Raw genomic sequence first — 22247 nt, forward strand, 5'->3', positions numbered from 1 at the left:
GGAACGGAAGACGAGAAACACTCCAACAGAAGGCGTTGGGAATTCACCAAACCGAACCGACAAGAGTGGCATGCAGAGAAATTTTTACATTCTCCCAGCATGCATCAGGCCCAAGTTACCATGACGACGAGGAGTGCAAAAAACTTAGCAACAACATTACCAACAGGATGCATAGAGGCGACCACAATGCAAGCATCGCATGTGTGCGGCCTGCCCTAGGCCGGGCTGGGCGCGGCTGAGATTTTCGTGTCTTTCTGGATTTTTGCTCACGCTTGGCGGTTTTTTGTTTTGTTTTGTTTGCTTTGCGCTTATTATTCGCATTCCGTTCTTTTTTTTTTTTTTTTAGTTCATTTCTCTATCATTCTTCCATGTGCGTGTCTGTGTGTCCATGTGTGTGTCTGTGTGTATTTCGTGTGTGTGTGTGTGTGTGTGTGTGTGTGTCACTTTCAGAATGTAAAAATGTGGGTAAAGAAAGTAAAAAAGAAAAAAACACACCAACCTTCTCGAAGCTCTGAGGGATGTAAAGGGGGTTTGATGCAGAACACAATGACATGGGGAGGAGAGAAAAAATAGGGGAGATACAGAGAGTAAAAAGAGGACTTCCCAAGGCTAAAAGCTGCAATCGTTTGTTGTTTTCTTTTCTTTAAACCAAAAAATAAAAATAAAATTAAAAAATAAAGAAGAACAGCAATGACCTTTTTCCTTTTCCTCCACTCCTTCCTTGACAAACACGATCTATACTTGCCTTCCACAATTCTTTTTTTAAGTTCAATTATGGAGCATCTGAGACCCAGGCAAAGACTGGGAGGCTGGATACCCCCCCAAAGGAAGGAGGCACATGCTGGGGACCCCACCTCTGGGGGGCTGAGGACACAAGGGCCCCTCTTCCTCGGCATAGCCTGGCTAGAGGCCCGCCCCCACCCTGCTTGAGCTCTGCCAGACTGCTACACCCCATCCCAGGTGTTTGCAGAAAAATAAGCAGGTTAGACAAAGACCAGTCAGTTGGAGCCATGGACGCACTAGAACTCACCAGAGGGGCCGCGGCAGCAGATCAAATGCGTGCCCCCTGCCTGCCCATCCGCCCGCCCGCCCGCGTCCCCGTCCCCTCCCTCCATGCAGCCTCCTCCTCAGAGAGCAGATGCAAAACCCAAGGTGCAGAACCAAGGAGCGGCTTCCGAGCCGGTGGGCTGTGTGCTGGGTGGGGCTGTGTTTGGTGGGCTGTGGGCGAGGGAGGAGCCGCCCGCCTCCCGGGTGAAGCATGGCAGGGCCTGGTGTGTCGAACGGGGAACTGAGGCCTGGAGGAGGCCGTGCTGGCGTCAAGGGTACAGAGCCAGCTGGGACAGCCCTGAGTCTGAACGGCAGGCAGGCAGAAGCTGTTTCTACCACAAATCTGATCAGAAGCATCCATGGGAGGCGGGAAGTAGAGGAACGGAAACAGTGGAGGAGGCGGATTAAAATTTCTGAAAGGACCGAAGAGAAGCAGCACAGGGATAAGGGGGTCACAGACACATCTGGGGGCACGGGAGCCCCCAGGGTCTTTGAGGGGACCAAGGGACCCCAAAGGAAGTATGTGTAGATGCTTCCAGGGGCTTCCTGGGGGGGTGGGGACAGGGCTGGGGCAAGAGCCCCATGCCTCAGGCGGGAGAAGCCTGGCTGGCTTGACAGAACCCGGCGCTGGGGGCAGGTGCCTGCTGTGCCCTGGTCTTGCTCTGGCCCCCACGAGTCCTTCTGAGGGTGACTGGGAGAGAGCACTGGGCTCTAGGAAGGCTGAGGGCCAGCATGGGGGGGCACCCTCGAAGACCCCTCCCCAACTCTTAGATGGAGGGCGCTGGAGGGGGGGGCAGTGAGGCGCGTTACGAGGTCACGGGTTTTGGAGAAGCGAAGCGAGCACATGACAAGGGAGGCACGCACGACACACCACAGAAGAAGCTGACTGGGGCAGGCGGGCGGGTGGGGCAGAGGCCTGCAGACTCCCCCGGCCCTGTAGGCTCAAGACTGACCCGACCCCCCCTACCAGGCCCTGCCCTGTTCCCTCCTGCTACCCCCCTCCAAGGCCGGTACCCCACTCGGGCGTCCATCACAAGGCACGGGGGTGGGGACTTAACTGCCCCATTTTATAGGCAAGGAAACGGAGATCAGGAGAGGGGAGCCGCCTGGCCAAGGTGCTGCCTCAACTGGGTACGGGTGCCCTCCTGCTCAGGTCTGCAGGGGACAGGGGAGCCCAGAGGCTGTGAGCCCCAGGAGGAGGAGGATGGGATGGGGCGGGTCCCTGCCTTCGGCCTGGATGCGGCGTTCCCTACCTCGCACGTAGAGGTTGGCAGGCGAGGAGTAGCGCACGCCGGCGCTGTTGGTGGCCACACACTCATATTTGCCCTGGTCGGTCTCCTCGCTGCTCTCAATCTGCAGGGCCCCTGTGGGGAGAGGGGAGAGAGTTTGCCCAGTCAGGGGAGGCCCAGGGGTGCTCAGAGGGCTCTCCCAGAGCCCCACCTGGCCCGGCTCTTGTTCTGGCTGGGCCGGAGAGGCAGACGAAAGAGTTGCGTTAGCCAGCGCCCCCTGGCTCGTCTCCCCCCGCCCCCCAACCCCGTGCCTAGCCCCATACCATCCCGAACACACCACTGTCACCGTAAAAGCGGCTGGTCATGGGGCTGGGGCTTCATAAACGGCTGCCAACATGAACTACGAGCCGGGGGAGCGTGTGCCATGAAGGTGTGTTTGCAAAGGCAGGGAGTGATGCTGCCCAGGCAAAGGGAGAGACGGGTTAGCATTTGCAACCCGCAGCGGTCATTCCGAGACCCTGGGGACCCGACGGGCCACCCTGGTGATGTGGGAACCGGGAGCTGGGGTGCTGTGCTGGTTGTACCCAGTGCCCGTGTGTAGGGGAACCTACTAGTAGGTCTGGGTTCCTCACGTGTGTGCAACACGGGCCCCGGAGTCAACAGAGGCAGGGCTGTCATTCTTTAAAGCGTTTGAACAAAACTTCAGGACTGGGTCGCCCCTGCCGATAGGTCAGTGGTTCTCAACCTGTGGGTCGCGACCCCTTTGGGGGTCAAACAACCCTTTCACAGTGGTCGCCTAAGACCATCGGAAAACACATATATAATTACACATTGTTTTTGTGATTAATCACTATGCTTTAATTATGTGCAATTTGTAACAATGAAAATACATCCTGCATATCAGATATTTACATGACGATTCATAACAGTAGCAAAATTACAGTTAAGTAGTAGCAACGAAAACAATTTTATGGTTGGGGGTCACCACCACATGCGGAAGTGTGTTGAAGGGTCGCGGCGTTAGGAAGGTTGAGAACCACTGAGCCTGACTCAAAGGATTTGTTGGCCATGAGCGGATAGAAATTGAAACAGGCCAGTTCTCTCAAGCGTATTTAAAGCCACAGGCCCAAATCACAGCTCCGCGTGCCCTCGAGGCCAACGAAAACAGGGCCGAGTTCCCCTCAGCATGTCAGAAATCACAGGCCCAAAGCAGACGCCGCTTCCCACGAACACAAGAATGAATGAAACTTCTCAAGAATACTTAAAGCACAGGCTGCGATCGAGCCCTGCAGTGCCCGTGAGTGAATGGAAGTGAGCCCAGGACTTCCCCGAGGAATCCTGAAGCCAACACCGAGGGCACACCCTCACGTTCACAAGTAAGTAAAGATGAGAGAACCTCTCTGAGCGGGTCTGAATCACAGGCCTGGACCCGAGTGCTCAGCGACCTGTAAAGGAAGACGGGTGAGTATCTCCAAGTGGGTGAGAATCGCAGGCTTCGATCAGGGTCCCTGGCACCAAGAGTCCGGAAATCCAGTCCAAGCTCCCAGCAGACCCCGCCTCCTAGCTTTGTTCGTGGTTGTCCCAGGGGAGTGACACGGGACACGTCACTTGGGAAGCGGAGGAGGGTCTGCCCCATTAACATTCCTACTTTCCCCCAACCTCAAGGCTCTGGGGAAGCAGGAAGGCAAGTATTACCACAGAGGCCCAGAGAGGGCAGAGAGGCTGCCCGAGCTCACATTGCATTTCGCAGAAAAACCGAATCAGACACGGACTCCTTCCTAGGGCTCCTATCCAGGCCCATTCTAGTCTATTCTCTGGGGCTAAAGTCAGGCCTTTGAGACTGCCTGTCTCCCCGATCCCTCAGGCTGCAACCCCCAGATCCAAGCTGCAGAGCTGGGAGACCCCTTCTGTGCTGGTACACTCACTTTACCGATGGGAAGGGCTGCTTACAGAGCAATGGTCTCAATCTGGCTTCTCCCACTCTGGGTGGGCATGGGAGGCGCCTGAGCAGGAGGCGGCCCCACGCCCGCAGCCAGGTGGCCTGAGGAGCCACCATGGCCGGACTCAGCCCTCGAGCCACAGACAGCAACATAGACACAGAGAATGGAAGAACTCTGGGCAGGGTGTCGAGGAGGAGACATGTGGAGGGGGGCCTGAGGCAGCCCCCCATGGAGCCTGGGGGGCGGGGTGGGCAGCGAGAGAGCATGAGTGGGTGGGTGGGTGAGTAGAGAGCCTCTTACCTCGGATCGGAGTGCTTTCTGTAAGGGAAGCAGAGAGAGTCAGGTGAACGACAGGAGGCAGTCCTGGGGGCCGGGGGCCCCAGGGAGGTCAGGCCAGGCCACGAGCCGAGCCAGCCTGGGTCTAAGGACCTTGCAGACCCCGCCGAGGGGAGGGGGCAAGACTCCCAGGAGCGGGGTGGGTTTGAGGGCTTGTCAGTCAGGAGGGCTTCCCACAGGCAGGCAGGCACTCCTGGGGAAGGAGGGCATTGAGGCCCCGGAGGTCTGTGCCGGGCCAGGCCTGCTGGCTGCCTTCCTTCTGGGTGGAGGGAGGGAGGTCAATGACCTCCCTTCCTTTTTTCCTTCTTGGGAGGGGTAGGGAGCAGTAGGGATCTCAGGAATCGTGTTAGAGACGGTGGAAGACGGGTTAGTGCCCCAGGGCCGGGCATTAATAAAGCAAAGGGAAGGTGTTACAGACAGGCCAAGTAGGAAAGACAGGGGAGGGTAGTGAAGGGGGTCAAAGGGAGAGGGAGGGCCTGTAGTCTCCTTTACTTCCAAAAGGAAAAGAGGAAAAAAGGGCTGTGTGTGTGTCCACGTGGGTACGGGGGCAGACAACTCGGGAGACAAAAAAGGAGGTCCCAGACTAGAGTGTCCCACCCTCTGCTCATCTTTCGGGGGGGAAGGGGTAGGGTATCTCCCCAACTCCCCCAGTGACAGCTCATAACCCTGCTGAGGACAAGGGGACCCTAAGGCCAGGGCAGAGATGTTGAGGGTGAAGAAAAACAACAAGCCCAGGCCCATTTTACAGATAGGCAAACTGAGGCCCAGAAGGGCCAGGGAATTGTCACACCATGAGTCAAAGGCAGGAGTGGGCCTTGAACTCAGCTATCCAGCCTATCAGGTTGGGGGCTCTCTACCTAAACTTTTTGGAACCACCATGTTCTCTCTTACAAAATCCTCAACTTGACAAGGCCACTCTCTCCTCTTTACAGAGAAGAAATAAGAATTTGCTTAAGGCTGCAATGTGGAGAACTAGAATCTAGGGCAGTTGGGAGTCTGGGTCAGCCCTTGCTTTGGGCTATTTCACTACACATAGATTATGATGGTAGAAGCTAGAGGCTAGCAAACAGGACTTCTTCCCAAGATGCCCAAATAGACCATGGCCACTGTAGTGAGAGGAAAAAGATGTAGCCAAAGAAACATAAGAAGGAAAAATCATGGGCCACTACCAGTCATTCTCACCTTAGTAAGAATTAGCCCAGCAACTGGTTTCAGGGAATTCAGGCTAAATGCTGGGAAAAGAGGATGAGCAGTGCCCATGATCAGCCCAGTTAGAAAACTCCCGTCTCACTGCAGCCCCAGTCCCCGGGGCTTCTGTCACTTTGCCTTTTTCCAGCAGTGCCAAGGCCCAGAATGGGGCAGGTGGGTTGTTGTATGCAAAGCTCCTGATTTCCCCTCAGCACCCAACCTGGGGTTGGAATGCCCCGTGTGGCCTTTTTTCCTCTTTCCCTTTTGGGCTCCTGTCTCTGCAGCTCCGTGGCGCCTGGCGGGGGAGGGCTGGGTTAGTAAACATGCCACGTGGAGTGGGTCACAGTTACGGTCACGGTGGCTGTTAGTCTGAGGGGAAGGGACGGGGGACACAGAGGGAACGTTAGTTGTTGACATGGTGAAGAAATGAGACTTACCAAAGGTTTCTGAACGTTTACAACAGAGGGACAAGAAAGAGAGAACAGGATCATTAACGGGTGGTTGTGCAGACGCCTGTAAACTCGTGGGTACGGGTGCGGAGAGGCAGAGTAAGCAGATTTATTAGGGTCCACAAAGCAGCGTATGTTCGCTGGGCACCTACTACGTGCCAGGCGTTCCATCCCGGGCCCTCATAATAGCGCCAGGGACCGAGACCCAGAGGGGACCTGCTCTAGGACACAGCTGACACTGACCCCGGCATCAGGTCCTGAGGTCCATGCTCTTAATCACTTCACTCTATAGGGGAGATGACGGTGGAAGCCAGCAGGGAAGCAACTGGATTCCCAAGGTTGCCATCACTCCCCCAGCTGAACCCCCAAAGCTGCAAATATCTCCGGCCATGTCGGGGGAAGGCGGGGTCAGGCTATCTCTCTCCCAGGTGCAGAAATACTGGTCTTAATGTCCGCCCTTCTTCAGGGCCTGGGTCTTCCCTGGGGAGGGAAACAGAAAGCAGAGGGTGGGCGGACAGGCTCCTGGGAAGATGTGGCCGGGCAGTGAGTAAGGGGCACTGAGAACGACGGGGAGGCCTCAGGCACGGGTGGCTCCCAGGCGGAGTCCTCAGAGGAAGGGGAGAGAAAGCAAAAAGAGGTGTGTTCCAACGTGTGGACCCACAACGGACTGAAACATGCGTGAGTGCACACGGGCACAGCCCTACCACCCGCGTCTGCACGCACAAGGACTAGGGGGCTGTGGCCCGAGATGCGTGCACGTGGGGGGACTGCACTGGGTACAGGTGCACGGAAGGGACTGTCACATGGGTACACGTGTGGCTGAGATGTGCACAGACAAGCTCTGCCCTGGGAGGGAGAAGGTGAACCATGTGCTGATGACATGGCTGCATGTGCCACACGTCAGATCACACATGACATGGCTGCATGTGCCACACGTCAGATCACACAGGAAGCCCAGACAAACACATGGACGAGTCGTGAAGCATGGGAAAACGGACACAAGACACACACAGCCCCCAGACACGTGGACTCACAGATGGGGCACGTGGGTGCTATGCCGAGACGACTGTGCTCCATCCCTGAGGTGACTGAGGCCTGTGCTCTGCCCCAAGGTCCCCTAGCCCAGCCCGGGCCTAGACAAGTAGGCTAGGCTGCCTGTCTGTGCCCCATAAAGACAGACCTCACCACCATCCTCTGCCTGCCTTTGCCCATAGCTTCCTTACTGCTTCCGCCTTGGAGACACTATGCCTGCAGCTCCCCATGGTTCCCCACACCTTACCTGCCTATGCCTCACTCTGTCCTCTGGAGACGCCTACTACTTTAGCACAGAAGACCCTCTCCCTAGGCCACCTTCCGTGGCTCCCATCCTCTCTGCCTGTCTGTCCCCCTGTGTCCTCATTGCTGGGCACTGCAGACAGCCACCGTCCTCTGTGCCTCGCTGGGAACTCACTGTGCAAAACGGCCCATTATGTACCCACTCAGCAATAAAGAACTCTCCTCCTATCATCTACCACAGCTCCATCACCCTGCCAGTCTGTGCCCCATTATATCCCCACTGGTCCAGCTTGGAAGACACACCCATCGTCAATGCCCTCCACGGCTGCCCCCCATCTCCGCCTTTCTACCTCCCATCAGCCCACAGGGCCTGGGCCCTGGAGATGCTGCCCTCCCCCTGCTGCCCTGTATGGCTCCCAGATCCTCCTGCCACCTGCACTCACCTGATCTCAGCTGCTTGATGCGCCCGTTGCTGGCACTGGGGTCCACGGGCAGGAAGTCCTTGAACCAGGTGATCTCGGGGTCAGGGTTGCCGCTGGCAGCACACAGCATCGTCGCCGTCCGCGTCCGCTCCACCACCTTCAGCTGGGGGCCCATGTCGATGTTGGGGAAACCGGGGGGCAGCTGGTCCTCTGAGGACAGAGATGGGAAAACAGGGCAAAGGCCCAGTCATCACGCGCCACCCCTCCAGGGTAGGGCTTGGCACAGCCACCCTGGACGGAGCCACAGCACCCTATTCCCTCCGCGGAACAGACGGCTGTGGTTGCGGCCTATGCAGGGGGCGCTGCAGGGAGGGCAAGTGGCCCCGGTCCTAAGTCCTGAACGCTAACTACGTGCCAGGCTCTGTGCAGGTGCCTCCCTTTGCCCTCCTCAGAGAGAGGGCCTATTTCAGAGGGGGAAACCGAGGCTCAGACAGACACACACCTGTGCCAGGTCATACAGGCAGGACACAGCCAGGCCGGGGTTAGCACCTAAGCCTGGCTGAGCCCGGAGGAGGCTGGGTTGGCAGCTGCAGAACCCCCAAACCAGGCCTGGAGCTATCGGGAGCAGGAGGACCCTGTCTGAGGTGGTTCAGGCCCAGAGGTGGTTCTCATTAGTACCGAGAACAGCACCAGAGGCTGATGCCCAAACAACAGGGCCTCAATGCTTGGCGCGTGGAGCTGGCCTGTGCATGAGGGAGGCTGGTCTGCCTGCAGCCCTGTGCTCCTGTTTCCATATGTGTGCATGCATGTTCACAGACGTATGCAGCCGCGCCTACACATGTTAGCACTTCCCATGTGCACGCAGCTCTGCTGGGGCCCCCCTGAGCATGTGTGGGTGGCAGCCAGCCAGGGTGGGAGCAGGCACGTGGGTGCCGGGGAAGGCCGCGGCCGCCTGACGTTACTGCGAGCTCCTAATTAAACAAAATTGTTCATCACGCACCACATTGTGCCCTATTCCTCGGAGTTTAATTAAAACAACAGCGTGGGAGGCGTGAGTGGAGTCCACAATGAGATGGCGGGCGGGAGGGAGGGAGAGGCGGGGATGCCGGCCCAGCAGCTCAGATGTTCCACGCTCAGAAAGGGGGCGGAGGGTGGGGGGGCTCAGGGCCTGGGGCCGGGGAGGCCAGGCTCCTGGGTCAAATACCTGGGCCGCGTGCCCAGCCAAGCTCGCGTCCTTCTAGCAGCTGGAGCACAGAGAGCCAGGGAGGCCTTGACGGGGGCGGGGAGCAGAGACCAGAGACGTAGCCTTCCCAGACGCCCGGGGCACTTAATAGATTCACAGTTTGTTCTCTTAACTCTCTGAGAGCTTACAATGGAGGCCGGCACTGGGCACGGGGAGGCAGGCTGTTCCCGCTATGCCCCAGAAAGGTCAGGGCAAAAATATCTGCTGGGAGGAGCAAGGCGGGCCAGGCCTGGGACGCCTCCCTCCTTCCCCCTCTCCCCTCCCTCCGCCCTCCTCCCCCCTCCCTCCTCCCCTGCAGGACAGGCTCCAGGACCCAGGCCACATGAAGGGATGAGGCCTCTAGTTTAAAAGTTAAGGGTTTCCAGATGGTCACAGCAGAGCTTCTGAGCGCAGGACCCTGCAGAGGCCGCACACCAGGGTCAGGGACAAAGTGCCCTGGGCCAATGGGATGCCTCCTCCCAGGGCTCCAAGCTGACCACTGCGCTGCCGCCCTGGAGGGCACTGGAAGAGCCACATGTGGGGCCACCTCCCACTTAACTGCCGACTGTGGCTCATACTTTTGAGGGCCAAGGTGTCCCTGCAGGTGACAGGAGCAACCCACCCACCTGAGATGGCTGGTGGCCAAGCTGGCTTGTTCAAATGAGAATAACAATGACAATAATAATAATAATATCAGACAGATAGACTTGGTCAAGTGCTCATTCCCCAAGTAGCACTGCATGAGCCTCGCACTTGTAGCGACCGCCCATCTCATCCATGAAACCATCCCTTGTGCTGAGCATCATTATTATCCCACTCTGGAGAGAAGGAAACTGCAGCCCAGAGAGGTTCATTAACTTATGCAAGGTCACATAGCCTCAGAGTGGCAGCGCCAGGATTTGAACTCAAGCTGCAGGCCCCTGGGCTAAAACCGCCTTGCGAAAGAGAAGGCAGTAGAGAGCAGCTGGGCAGGGATTTGTGGCAAGGCTGTCTGAATGCTGCTGGTTTATAATGAGGAAGCCATTTTCTTGTGCCCCACCCCCAGCCCACCTGAAAGACCAGCAAACAGCCTACTGAAGGAGTGTTACCAAAGGATTCGTGTGAGTGTATGAGGAAGTGTGTGTGTGTGGGGGGGGGGGGGGTGTGCAGCTGTTTCTGCCCGTCTAAGGGACTGGCACACCCTCGACTCCAGGGAGAGCTCTGCCCTTCGGAGTCCTCTGTTCCTCCAGCCACAGTCAGACTCAGGCATGGGCAAGCTGGGCCTGGTGCACGCGTCCTGGGCTATTTGGTCCTCCCTTTTGGGTGGGAGCTTGGAAGCCTGGAGTTACTGAGGCATCTGGGGATATATGTAGAAGAGAATCAGCCCGGAGGCAGAGCGTGAGCTCTGAGAACCCTTGTATGAGCTCCTGGATCCAGCTGAACCTGAAGCTGGACACATACATTTTCATGACATGAACCAATGAACTTTTTCTTACTTGACCCATTTGGGTTCAGTCAGCCTCTTGTAATCAGAAGAGCATGACTAAGATAAAAAATGAGCATGGCTCTAGTCTCTGAAGGCGCCTCTTTGCTGCAAATGCTTACTAAATCCCATCAGCAGGCTCTCGGCTCAGTGGTATTCGGGGCTAGAGAAGAGAGACCAAGGTCTCCCAAAGAGAGAAGCCAAAGCAAGACTTTCACAGGTGCTTTTGGTGTTTGTCCCCAAAGCCTCGGGCCCAGCGCCTCCCCGCCGACACGGGGAGACCCAATACCTCGGAGGACAGTGAGCTTGGCGTGGACCGTGATCTCCCCAACGGAGTTCTGGGCCACGCACTCATACACGTTCTCATCCCGAGGCGTCCGCAGCGGCTGGATCCTCAGCACGGCCCCCGCACTCCCGTCAAACTCGATCGTCTGCCGTGGGCAGGGAAGAGAGGTCAGGGCCAGGCTGGGGTCCCAGGGGTCCAGGGAGGGGAGCTGGGGGCTGTACACACCTGTGTGAGGACGTCCTACGTGTATACACTACAGGCAGAAAACTGGGCCCGGGTATGTACAAGTAAAGAGTGTTATGTGTACATGGGTGTGTGCCATGCACATTGAGCATGTATGACTGGCATGTGAAGGTGTGTTGGATGTGGAGACATGCCTGTCTAATCATGTGCCTGTGTCCAGATTCCTTTCTGTGAGCAGTGGTGTTGGCTGTGAGTCTGAGTGTCAGGTAAGACTCAGAGAGGGCAAGGCCCTGCTCAGGGCCACACAGCACAAGGGGGCAGAGCAAGCCAGCCTGGCAGGGCCCTTACTGGGCAGGCGGGGGGGCCACATGGCAGGAGTGAGTGGGAGAAGGGTCCCGCTGGAGAGGGTGCCCAGCCCGGCTTGCCCGGCCCTGGCTGTCCGTGTTACGTCGGGGGGACATTTCTGTGACAACTTCCATGACTGAGCCGCTGCGGCCCCAGGCTACCTCCCCACACCCCTGACTCACCTCAAAGCGCTGCGAGTTGACTTTTTTCCCCTTCTTGTTCCAGGTCACCCGTGGCTTGGGGTCACCCGTGGCCTGACACACAAAGGAGGCCACACCTCCCGACACGCCGATCTGGTCTTTGGGCTCTTTGATGAACCTGGGGGGCTCTGGGGATAGAGCAGGAAAAAGAGGGGCTCCAGTGAGCCCAGGTAAGTGGCCAGGACCTCATGGGGCCATGCAAACATGTCCCCTCAGCCCCCCTGCCTGGCCACGGAGTTACCACATAAGCTCAACAGGAGGCCTGGAGAGGAGGACGGTGAAGAAACGCAGCCATTGATTGCTCCTCCCCCGCCCCCACCCCCACCCCTGCAAGGTACCTGTGGGTACCCCGGGGTCTGCACAGCCCTGCCTCACCAACCACCACCTGGATCAGCAGCCACACACACACACACTTGTATGTGGACACAGCCTCATGTGGGTTTACACTCTCAGTGCACAGGGGAGGGTGGAAGGGGAGACCCCCCGAGATTCTGAGGTCCCCAAATTCCGCACCTGGAGGCCCCTCAGTGGTGACTAGCCAAACCCTGATGGGTCTTTAGTCTGGAAAAGACTTGGCAGGAGATACTTGGTCTAATCCCCTAGTGAGACATGTGGGTAAACTGAGGCACCAAGCAGGTTAGTAATCTGAGTGCCACCTAATCCTTCTGACAGTGCTGAGGGGCAAGGCCATCATAATTCCCATTTCACACATCAGAAAACCGAGGCACTGACCACACAAGACACTTGCTTCAGACACACGCAGCTGAGGAGGGGTCTGAAACAGGCTGGCGCGGTGCCCACGCTGTCTGCCCCTCACAATGATCTGACATCGTCTTTCCACGAAAGTGTCACCTGGGAACTACTATGTCTGTAACATCCTTAGAAGCCTCAACTCTGTGCCCAGGACAGGTGGCAGTATCCAGCCAGAGTTTAATAACATTGTTTCCTTTTTATTGACTTTTCACAGTAACCTCTGAATTGCCCAAAGGGATACTGAATTTCCATTCACAGTCCAACTACAAGGTCTCTCATAAAACGAATTCAGTTATTGCTGGATTTTTACCGGCAGACTCAAGGACTGCGCATACGAGGTCCTGAGGGGAGTAATCCATATTCCCAACCAAAGGGGAGTGATTAAGTGAATACTGGGCTCAGCATGAAGTGAAATACTATGCAGCTGTAAAAAAAGAAACAAGGATGCTTTTCAAATGAACTGTTAGGGGAAAAACAGCAAGACATATCATGAAATGAAAAAAAAAGGGCTAAAAAAGTGCAGTGAATGCTATCATTTGTGTGAGAAGAAAAAATGAAAAGGGGAAGAGAGAGAGAGAGAGAATGAATTTAGAAATAGTGGCTTCCTCCAGAGACAAAAGCCATGTGGCTAGACACAGGAGGAAGGAGGTACCATTTTTAGATTTAGAACTATTTAAAGAGAATTTTAAAAAATTTTAAAGGATTGAATAAAAAGGTAAGCTAATTAAAGAAAACTATTAAGTAAAAGTTTGGGGTCTGAGGAGAGGCAGAAAGGGGCTGAACAACTCCAACTATAGCAATACTGGGCCTCTGAGCCCTCAAAACCGGCGGAGAGAGCAGTGGCCACCAGGTTCCCGCTGGAAACATCTAGCTGCTCAGAAGCACCAAAAAGCGCAAGGAAGCTTCCGGTTCCACGTCCGGGCGCCCAGTTTACCCCTCTCACCGCTCCGGCTGGGCTTGGGCAAAACAGAGTGCCCATCAGTGACCTGACGGGCCTCACCTCCCTCGTTCAAGGCTCGGCTCCCACTGATGCGACATGTGTCTACGCTGGCATCTCCCCTGAAAACGGGCAGACCCACCGCGTGTGGCCAGTGTGACCTCATCCGACTCCTGTGTATCCCTCCGAGGCAGTCACTGGTAATCCCATTGTACAGACGGGACTACACAGATTCAGGACGGCTAACAGCCCTGCACAAGGTCACCCCGCTCAGAAAGGGGAGCACCTGGATTTGAACCGGGGCCTCTCTGTCCCAGGACATCTTCGCTCCTCTCACCTCCAGCCTTGAGCCTGACGTAGATGTTTGCTCCGCACTGAGCCCTGGGCTGGGCCTGAGCCTGGGCTGGCCGCCTCCCTGGCCCTGGCTGCTGGCTGCCCCTCCTCTGAGCCTCAGGAATGGTGACTGGGGCCATAGGGGTCCCTCAGCCAAGTCACGGGGAAAATCACTGCGGCCAGGTCAGGAGTCTCACTTCTGGGAAAATGCTCCCTCAGAACCGCTGGACGGAAGGGCAGAGCAGCTGCGGGAGGCACAGCTGTTTATCGGAGCGGGGACACCCCCTACACCCACCAATCTGGGGAAGTGGACCCAGGGGGAGCACTGCTCCTCCTCCCCCCTGGAGTCCCTTCCTCCTCTCCTCCCTTCGTCTGGCAGCTCCAACCTCAGCTGGGCCAGCACCTACCCTGAGAGCCTTCTCAGATTGCAGCAGGCTGGGTCAAGAACCCCTTTGTCGTGGGCCACCACTGCCTGGTGTCCCCATCACGGCCCTGATCCTACTGGGCTGAAATACCCGGCTATGTGCCACAGGGCAGGGTAGGTACGGGCAGCCCACTCTCCGGGACCCTATCATACCTCCTCTCTGTGTCCAGTGACCCCTGAGAAAAGGGGGCTCTTGACTTTGACGCGTATTAACGCCAGGCCCGATGAAGCTGCCTACTCGCTCCTGGGCTCCCCCTCCCTGCCAGACGCCTTCTCTGCCTCTCCCGGTGGCGCCAAGATCCCGGCCAGCCCAGGAGAGCTCTCTAGCCACTGCATCCACCACTAGAAAATTCCTGTGGGCGCTTGGATACTCTCCTTCTCTCCCCTCCTCTTCTTGGCAAAGGAGCCCGGGACCCAAGAAATATGCACTGGGTAAAGCTGCAGTTTGTGCCAGCAAGCGCTCATTTTGCGCTAGGCCTGGTGGGGCTGAGCACTATTCTTCTGCCCGTGTCACAGACGGGCAAAACGGAGGCTCAGAAAGGGTGAGTGACCCTCCTGGGGTCACCCAGCTCGTGATGGGCAAAGAGCTGGGATTCCAACCCGGCCCTATCTGGCTCCCAAGCCCTGCAAACAGCAGGCTTGGTAACGGGGTCTTCATTACTGAGAGCACTCCAGATGCCCCGTTTCTTAGATGAAGAGACTGAGGTTCCGAGTGTTGATGCCAACAGCACGGAGGCTGGGAAAGGCCTGATTTCTGTTTTTCCACTTCAGATTCCGCAGAGAAGAATCTGGTGCCAGATCCAGAGACCCACCCACTGTCCTCTTCAACTCTGCCTGGGCCGGCCCACAGCATCCTGGGAAGGCCCCACAGGACCAGGAGCCATTTCCACAGCAGAAATCCCTCGTCCAGGCGCTGGCTGCTCCCCCAGGCTCTGTGCAGCCTGACAGCCCCCACCTCAAATCTCTCCTCGAGGACCTCGGCCAATCCCTGAAGCCGGCAGTGCCAATCTTGGTGCCCATCGCCCCCCTGCCGGGCCCCAGATGGCAGGGCTCCTGCTAAACAGACCCACCTACTGGGGTCACGATGTCCCAGCCCTGAAGATGGGGACCTGGGTTTGCATCTAGCCCACTACCAACGCCTAAAGTCACACGGTAATAGTAACTACGGGCTCACAAAGGGAACACCCACTGAGCCAGCTCCTGCTACACGCCAGATGCTGACATCCTGGGTCACACCCATATCGCCCACCTGGTCCCTCAGCTCCTAAGGTCGCTCACAATGGTCTGTCCTCCCCACAGGAGCCACCAGAGGGTGCCAGTGAGTCAGCTGCAGCCCCTCCTCTACCCACAGCCCTCCAGCTCACCTCCCTAGAGATAAAGCCCAGGCCTCCCCAGGCCCACACAGTTCTGCACAGCCTACCCCTCCCCTCCCTGCCCTCACTTCCTCTCCCTGCTCCAGCCACACAGACCTCTTGGCTGTTTCTCCAACAAACCAGGCCGGGTCCTGCCTCAAGCCTTTGCACAGGCTATTCCCTCTGCTTGGGGCACTTCCCCAGGTCCCTGGGAGCTGCACTCCTCAGCTCCTTCAAGCCTCTGCACAGATGACACCTACTCACTGTGACCTCCCCTCCCACCCCACCCCCACCCCCCCATGCCCTCATCCCCCGCTTATCTTGCTCCTGGGCATGTCCACCGTCCTCCCTCCCAGGCCAGATCAGCCGCTTCCTAAGGAGGTAAGATGTTTGCTTTGTCTCCGGTGTCTAACCTGGTGCCTGACACAGGGTAGGTGCTTATGTGAATGAACACAGTCCCTCCCAGGTCACATGATCGAGCCAGGATTCGAGCCCAGGACTAGAAGTCTGTGATCTCCATCCCTCATCACAATGGCCACTTTGTGGCCTCAGTTTCCCCACCTGAAAACGGGGATGAGGCCAAAGCTGGCAATTATCAGTGGAGCAAAATGGCGAGTAGTAAATATGTATTAATCCAACCAGTGTACTTGAATCAGTGGTTCTCAACTGGGGGAGGGGACGTTTTTGTCGGCAGACATCTGTAGTTGTCACATTGGGGGTGCTCCTGGCATCGAGTGGGTGGGGCCAGGAATGGTGCTCAACCCCCCACAGTAGCCAGGACGGCCCCCTCCCAAAGAATGACCAGGCCTCAATGTCAGCAGTGCCCACAGGGAGAAACCCTGTTAAATAATGAATGAAAAACTAAAAAATTCTTAGGGCCTTTGGGTGATGACTAGGTCATGAGGGTGGAGCCCTCCTGAATGGAATTAGTGCCCTGATAACAGAGGCCATTCCCACTTCAGGGAACAGAACCCAGGAAGGCGCAGGCCCTGCCCTGGTGGGGACTGCACACATCACAGCCCAGCCATGCCCGGACTTTGGACTGGAGGCAGTTTCATACCAAGGTGGGGAACTCAGGCTCTGGGACCAGGCAGCCCAGGTTCAAATCTGAGCATGGCCATTTCTTGGCGGTACTGTAACCTGGGTGTGCCTCAGTTTCCCCATCTGTACAACCGGGATGGTGATAACAGCATTCATCTCATCAGATTATGGTGGTTGATCTGAGGTGTTAGGCGCTTAATAAAAAACAATGTGAAAACGAGAAAAAGTACCAGTGCACGAGACAGCTGTGTGTGTCTCTGGTGTTCTTACCTAGGAGCAATAACTACTATGCTTGTGGTAACGTGGGATTGTGGGCCTACTATGTGCCACGCAGCATAGAGGGCTTATCATGTGTCTTTGTCACAAGAATGCTGGGACAGGGATAATGTTATGAGTCTCATTCAATCAAGGAGAAAACGGCAGCTGAGTCACTAGCCCAAGGTCACACAGCAGGTCTTCAGCAAAACCAGCCTGATCAAAGATCCGTTTCTTTCCCTCTGGTCTGACACTGTGTCCCCATGGGTCAGATCTTGGTGCTGGGCCCACAACTGACTCTCATCCTATTCATGTTACTGCCAGAAACGCAGCCTTGCAAACCCACAAAGCCCCACTTCCAATGCCCTCTCTTTCCTAAGAAGCCTCCCCTGGCCCTTCCTGGAAAGGTTTGGATGCCTGTGTGTCTGCCACCTGGGTACTAGTGTTTCTACCTGCAGCAAGGAAAGGTAACTCTTTGGCTCACTCAGGAGTGAGGGACTTCAATTAAGTCCCTGCCTACTCTGAGCCTTAGGTTTCCCTCATGGGAAAATATGGAAGGTAATAGAATTGGCATGCTGGGTTTTGAGAGGCTGGAGGGAGATGAAGCAGGTAAGTCTGTATTTAGCTCTGGGCTTGGTACAGAGTCGATGCTGGGGAAGCAGACATTATCATCATTACTGTTATTGCTTTCATAACACCATCGTTATTAGTTACCTCTGAATCTCTCAGGACTCAGTGCATAGTAGGCATTTTACTCAGTAACATTCATGGAGCACAGAGGGTCCACTTGGCAAAACCAGGAGCCCCGGGGAGGACAAGCGTTCCCACAGGCACACATAAATGCGTGCTCAGACACCCGCACACCCTGCGCCGGGCTCTTACCTTCTGCTGCGCAGCCTCCAACCAGCAAGACCACAAGGAGGCCCACGGTACCAATCACAGACGCCACACCAGGGCCCCAGGCAGGCGCCATGCTTGGCAGTGACCTGCAACCTCCAACCTCCACCCTGGAGGGGGGGATGGCCCCAGTCCCTCACAGAGAGGAGTCGAGCTGAGCCAATCGTCAGATGAGGCAGCGTCTGCAGAAACAAGGGAGGGGCCGTGAGAGGGGAGCAGGGGAATCCGGGAGGCCTTCCTGGGGGAGGCAGCAGGAGGAAGGGGGCAGCAGAAGGGTCACAGGATGGGGAAGACAGGATTTACAGACGATGGGGGAGGGACCTAGGGTGATGACGGGTGGAGAGAAAGTGCTGAGCCCCGACTACAGACAGGAACGTTTGTGTCCCTGCCCCAAAGACATGTTGGAATCCTAACCCGCAATGTGATGGTATTAGGAGGCGGGGCCTTTGGGTGAAGATTAGGTCATGAGGGTGGAGCCCTCCTGAATGGGATTAGTGCCCTGATGACAGAGGCCCCAGAGAGCTCCCTCACCCCTTCCACTCTGTGAGGACACAGCAAGAAGCCAATGTCTATGAACCGGGAGCTGGACTCTCACCAGACACCAGACCTGCCCACACGTTGACTTTGCACTTCCAGCTTGCAGAACGGTGAGAAATAAATGTCTGTTGTTTATAAGCCACCCAGTCTCTGGTATCGTTACAGCAGCCCAAACTGCAACAGCCCCCACACCCTGCTGAGTCCCAACACCAGACTGAACCCCAGATCTGGACAGAAGCCCTGACTCCAGCCAAGCCCCAAACCAGAATTGAACACCAGCTCTAGTATGTGCTCTGAACACCCAATTTCTCCCCCACATAGCCTGGAACTCCGGAAGGATGAGGTTCCAGCTAACCCTGCCCATGTCCTACGACCCAGCCCGTTTGGCCACGTCAGATCCTCCAAGCACACACCTGTTGGTCCTGCCCTGCTTTCCCACCTGCTGTGGCTCCCGCCGCCCCCGGAGGAAGCCGCTCCTGCTGACAGCCACACCGCCTGAGCCCAGTCTCCCCTACAAGCCTTTGCCCCTGCTGCGCCCTTGGCCAGAAATGCTGTCCCCTCCCTCCCAACACATGACAAGTCTCAGCTCAGTTGTCACTTCCCCTGGAACCCTCTTTGCCCCTCGAGGGTCAGCCCCCCACCCCATTCCACATCCCACGGCCTCAGAAATGACTAAGACCATCCTCCACAACATATACCCTAGTTGGTAAATTAAATGGAATGGTAATCACTCAGCGTCTGTTTCTCCCACAAGAACCTAAACTCTTCTAAAGGCAGAAGGATCCCTTGTTGCAAGAGCAGAACCCTGGCTGGCCCCCTCCCCAGTCTCCACTTTGGCCAGAGTCACGGCAGAGGGTTGGGGGGGCAGGGAGAGACCCAAGGATAAGGCCCTTTGGCCAGGGCAACCCTGCACCCACCCCAGGCCGCACTCTGGGTGTGTCTGGTCCATGGCCACAGGGTCGAGTGCCACATAATGATGGGGCAGCCCCTATCATCTGGCTCCCAAAATACCCTGCTGCGGTCACCTCGCCCAGCCATGGAGCGGCCCCAGGGGAGACTGGGTGGTGGCAGGTCATGACCCAGGGTAGAGGGTGAGGAAGCTGGGATGGGGGGTGGAGGTAGAGGGGCTCAAGCTGCACACAGTCAGACTAGTAACTGACGTGCAGTCAGAACAGACTCAGAGAAGGAATCTACTCAGTCAAACCACAGACAGGCACTCAGTCAGACCACAGACAGACAGGGAGACCAGAGACAGCCACAGATGGCTGCACAGTCAGGCAACAGAGATGGGGCCACACGCAAAGTCAAGCAAATAAAATGTGCGCATAGTCAGACCACGAACACAGGCAGGCACAAAATTAGATCTCAGACACACACAGTCAGATAACATACACACACAGCATCACAGTGGGGCAGGGACTACGCGTACATGGCCAGGCCGCCAGCACAGGCAGATCAGAGTTGCACAGGTCCACACAGAGGCCACAGACACACAGCAGACAAGAAACTCACACAGGGTCACAGGCAGGCAAAGAACACTTGCACACAGTCAGACCACAAACACAGACAGGAACAAAATCAGGCCTCAGACAAACACAGACAAAATACACAGGTAGGGTCACGGTGGGGCAGACAATATACATCCACAGTCAGACCACTAGCACAGTCAGATCAGAGACACAGCCAGACAACAGACACACACAGGCAGTCAGGCAAGCAATACAGGTATATGATTGGGCTGCAGCAAAATATAAATATGGAATCAGGTCAGAGATCTGCGGTACACGGGAAGGTAAACTAACACATGGACCCCAGACTGAGATGCGTACACACAGTCAGGCTACAGAGACAGGTCACACAGCACACCACGCTTCCACCCAGCCAGACAGTAATCCAGACATACAAAGCCAGATCCCCTCACCCACACATACGTGCAGACAGGCATGTACACAGACTATAATACACACTCAGACACAACCCGTTGGGGACTGGGCAGCTGGAGAAACTGGAACTCGAGCACAGCCCCTTGCTCTGTACCCCAGCCATGGGACCTTTAAGAGTAAAAGTGGCCGATGAGGAAGGTGGAGGCCCCGCTGAGGCCAGGCCGACCACAGCAGCTGGCCCCACCTACAGATGCACATCTGCTTGACCACATCTGGGGAGAGGGCTCAGGCCCAGACCGCTTTGGTTAGCTGAGTGGGCCCTCAGCAAGCCTCTGGGGAAACCAAGGCAGCACAGCAAGCCTGCAGCACGGAGGGGCTCGAATGCAGGGCTGCCCAGCCTATGATGGGCCCCCAAGGGAGTGACATCCTATTCCAGCCTCCATCTCCCCACCTAGAATACCAGCTGGCAAGGGCAGGGGCCACCTGCAGGAAAGGCCCAGTGTAGGGGCCTGAGCTACAGCTGCTTCCCCCACTCTCCACAGCCCACGGGAGCCAGGGGTAGCGCCTTCTAAACAGGCAGCTCCCATTACCCCCTGGCTCCTGCAGTCCCGGCCTTGCTGGGCCCGTGCCTTCTGATGTCCGGGCAGGATGGGCTAATCCAGGTGCAGGCGGCAGGGGCCAGGAGCTCCCGACTCCCTCTAACCCAGCCTGCTGGGGTCTGGTGTGGGGAGGGAGAGGACACAGCATGGGGAGCTTTCGAGGCCTGGATGATGAAGTAGGAATGAGGGTGGGCACCCAGGACAGAATGGGAGAGGAGAGGGTCAGTCACCCCTCAGGAGATAGAAAGTGACAGTGCCTCTTCAGCCCCCGTGAACTCAGGAGGAACTTGCTATGACAGAGGTTAAGACCCGAATGTGGGGTCATCTGCAAGGGACCTGGGGAGAATATAACAAGTCCTGTCGGCTCTGCCTTCAAAACCTATCCCAAATATGCCCACGGTTACTTTTGCGTCTTCCTGGTCACGCTCCATCATCACCCACCTGAGCCAACGCACTGCCACCCTCACCCCCCATAGTCTGTCCTCACCCCAAAGCCAAAGGACCTCTGTGAGCACCTGGGTCACATCCCATCCCTCCTCTGTCCACAGCCCTTCTGGGCTACCCACCTCCCTTGGGGTAAAAGCCCAAGTCTTCCCCCAACCCAGAAGGTCCTGCAGGACCTGCCCCTGTCCCTCCCTGCCCTCTCCCCACTCGCTCACCTGCTCCAACCACAATGGCCTCCTCACTGTTTCTCCAACAAACAGGTATGGTCCTGCCCCAGGACCTTTGCACTGGCTGTTCCCTTGCCTGGATCTCTCTGCCTCCAGGTTTAATGTTAATATTATTACTTGGCTAAGAACTAAAAGGTGAATGGAAATGGGGGTGGGTGTCATCCAACAAGAAACAGCAAGAAGCAGTACCTAGAGGCCCTAGGAGAGAGATGGGAAGAGATTAGGGCAGAAACACAGGACAGCAAGGAGCCCCAGGCAGCTCTGGGCAGGAAGAGACGTGGCCAGGTTGGCATCCAGCCAAGTCTCCCTGCGCCTCCTTCAGGAAAGCAGCCTGGGGCACCAGCCCTGCCACTGTCAAGAAAGGGAAACCGAGGTAGGCGCGTTGGGGCTGCGGGATACCACAGTGCCCGAGTTCCCGGAAGATGGTGGGGCTGTGAAGGCGGGAATAGCCTCTGGTGGGAGCTGTAGGGAATAACAGGCAGCAAATGAGGCTCGGCCAGGGCTGGAGAGGAAGGAAAGGAGCAGCCCCGGGACCTGGAACCAGGGTCCTGGGAGGGTCCTGCCCAGCTGTCAGCTGAGAGCTTTCTCTGTGCCAGGTGCTGAGCTGTCCACCACCCAACAGCCAGTTTTGGGGAGGAGGGGTATGCCCCCTTTCAAACATGAGGAAACTGAGGCTCATAGAGGAGGCCCTAGGCCAGCCGTGGGCAAACTACAGCCCGCGGGCCGGATCCGGCCGGTTTGAAATGAATAAAACTATTGAAAAAAAAGACCGTACCCTTTTATGTAATGATGTTTACTTTGAATTTATATTAGTTCACACCAACACTCCATCCATGCTTTTGTTCCGGCCCTCCGGTCCAGTTTAAGAACCCATTGTGGCCCTCGAGTCAAAAAGTTTGCCCATCCCTGCCCTAGGCACTTGCCCCAGGTCCCCAGCTGGGTCCTGGCTCCTCTGGACCTTGAGTCCAGAGCCCATATTTA

The 22247-nt window shown here is 56.7% G+C and overlaps 1 protein-coding gene across 12 annotated transcripts in view; it reads right to left on the reverse strand.

Moving 5' to 3' along the window:
- The window catches only part of PTPRS (protein tyrosine phosphatase receptor type S), a 100029-nt gene that overhangs the window by 42791 nt on the left and 34991 nt on the right, over positions 1–22247 (reverse strand). For 7 of the 12 annotated variants that reach the window (XM_036313478.1, XM_036313474.1, XM_036313476.1 and 4 more), the window contains exons 2-7: positions 17562–17758; positions 11567–11712; positions 10860–11001; positions 7908–8096; positions 2301–2411; positions 500–511 (exon numbers count right to left, since the gene is read on the reverse strand). In XM_036313478.1, the coding sequence (XP_036169371.1) occupies positions 500–511; positions 2301–2411; positions 7908–8096; positions 10860–11001; positions 11567–11712; positions 17562–17652 (691 nt within the window). In that variant the 5' untranslated portion in view covers positions 17653–17758. The remainder of the gene's footprint in view (positions 1–499; positions 512–2300; positions 2412–7907; positions 8097–10859; positions 11002–11566; positions 11713–17561; positions 17759–22247) is intronic. The other 5 variants (XM_036313477.1, XM_036313475.1, XM_036313473.1 and 2 more) reach the window with 1 other exon arrangement.

The sequence above is a fragment of the Myotis myotis genome, unplaced genomic scaffold (genome assembly GCF_014108235.1).
Source record: "Myotis myotis isolate mMyoMyo1 unplaced genomic scaffold, mMyoMyo1.p scaffold_m19_p_6, whole genome shotgun sequence".
NCBI classification, from domain to species: Eukaryota; Metazoa; Chordata; class Mammalia; order Chiroptera; family Vespertilionidae; genus Myotis; species Myotis myotis.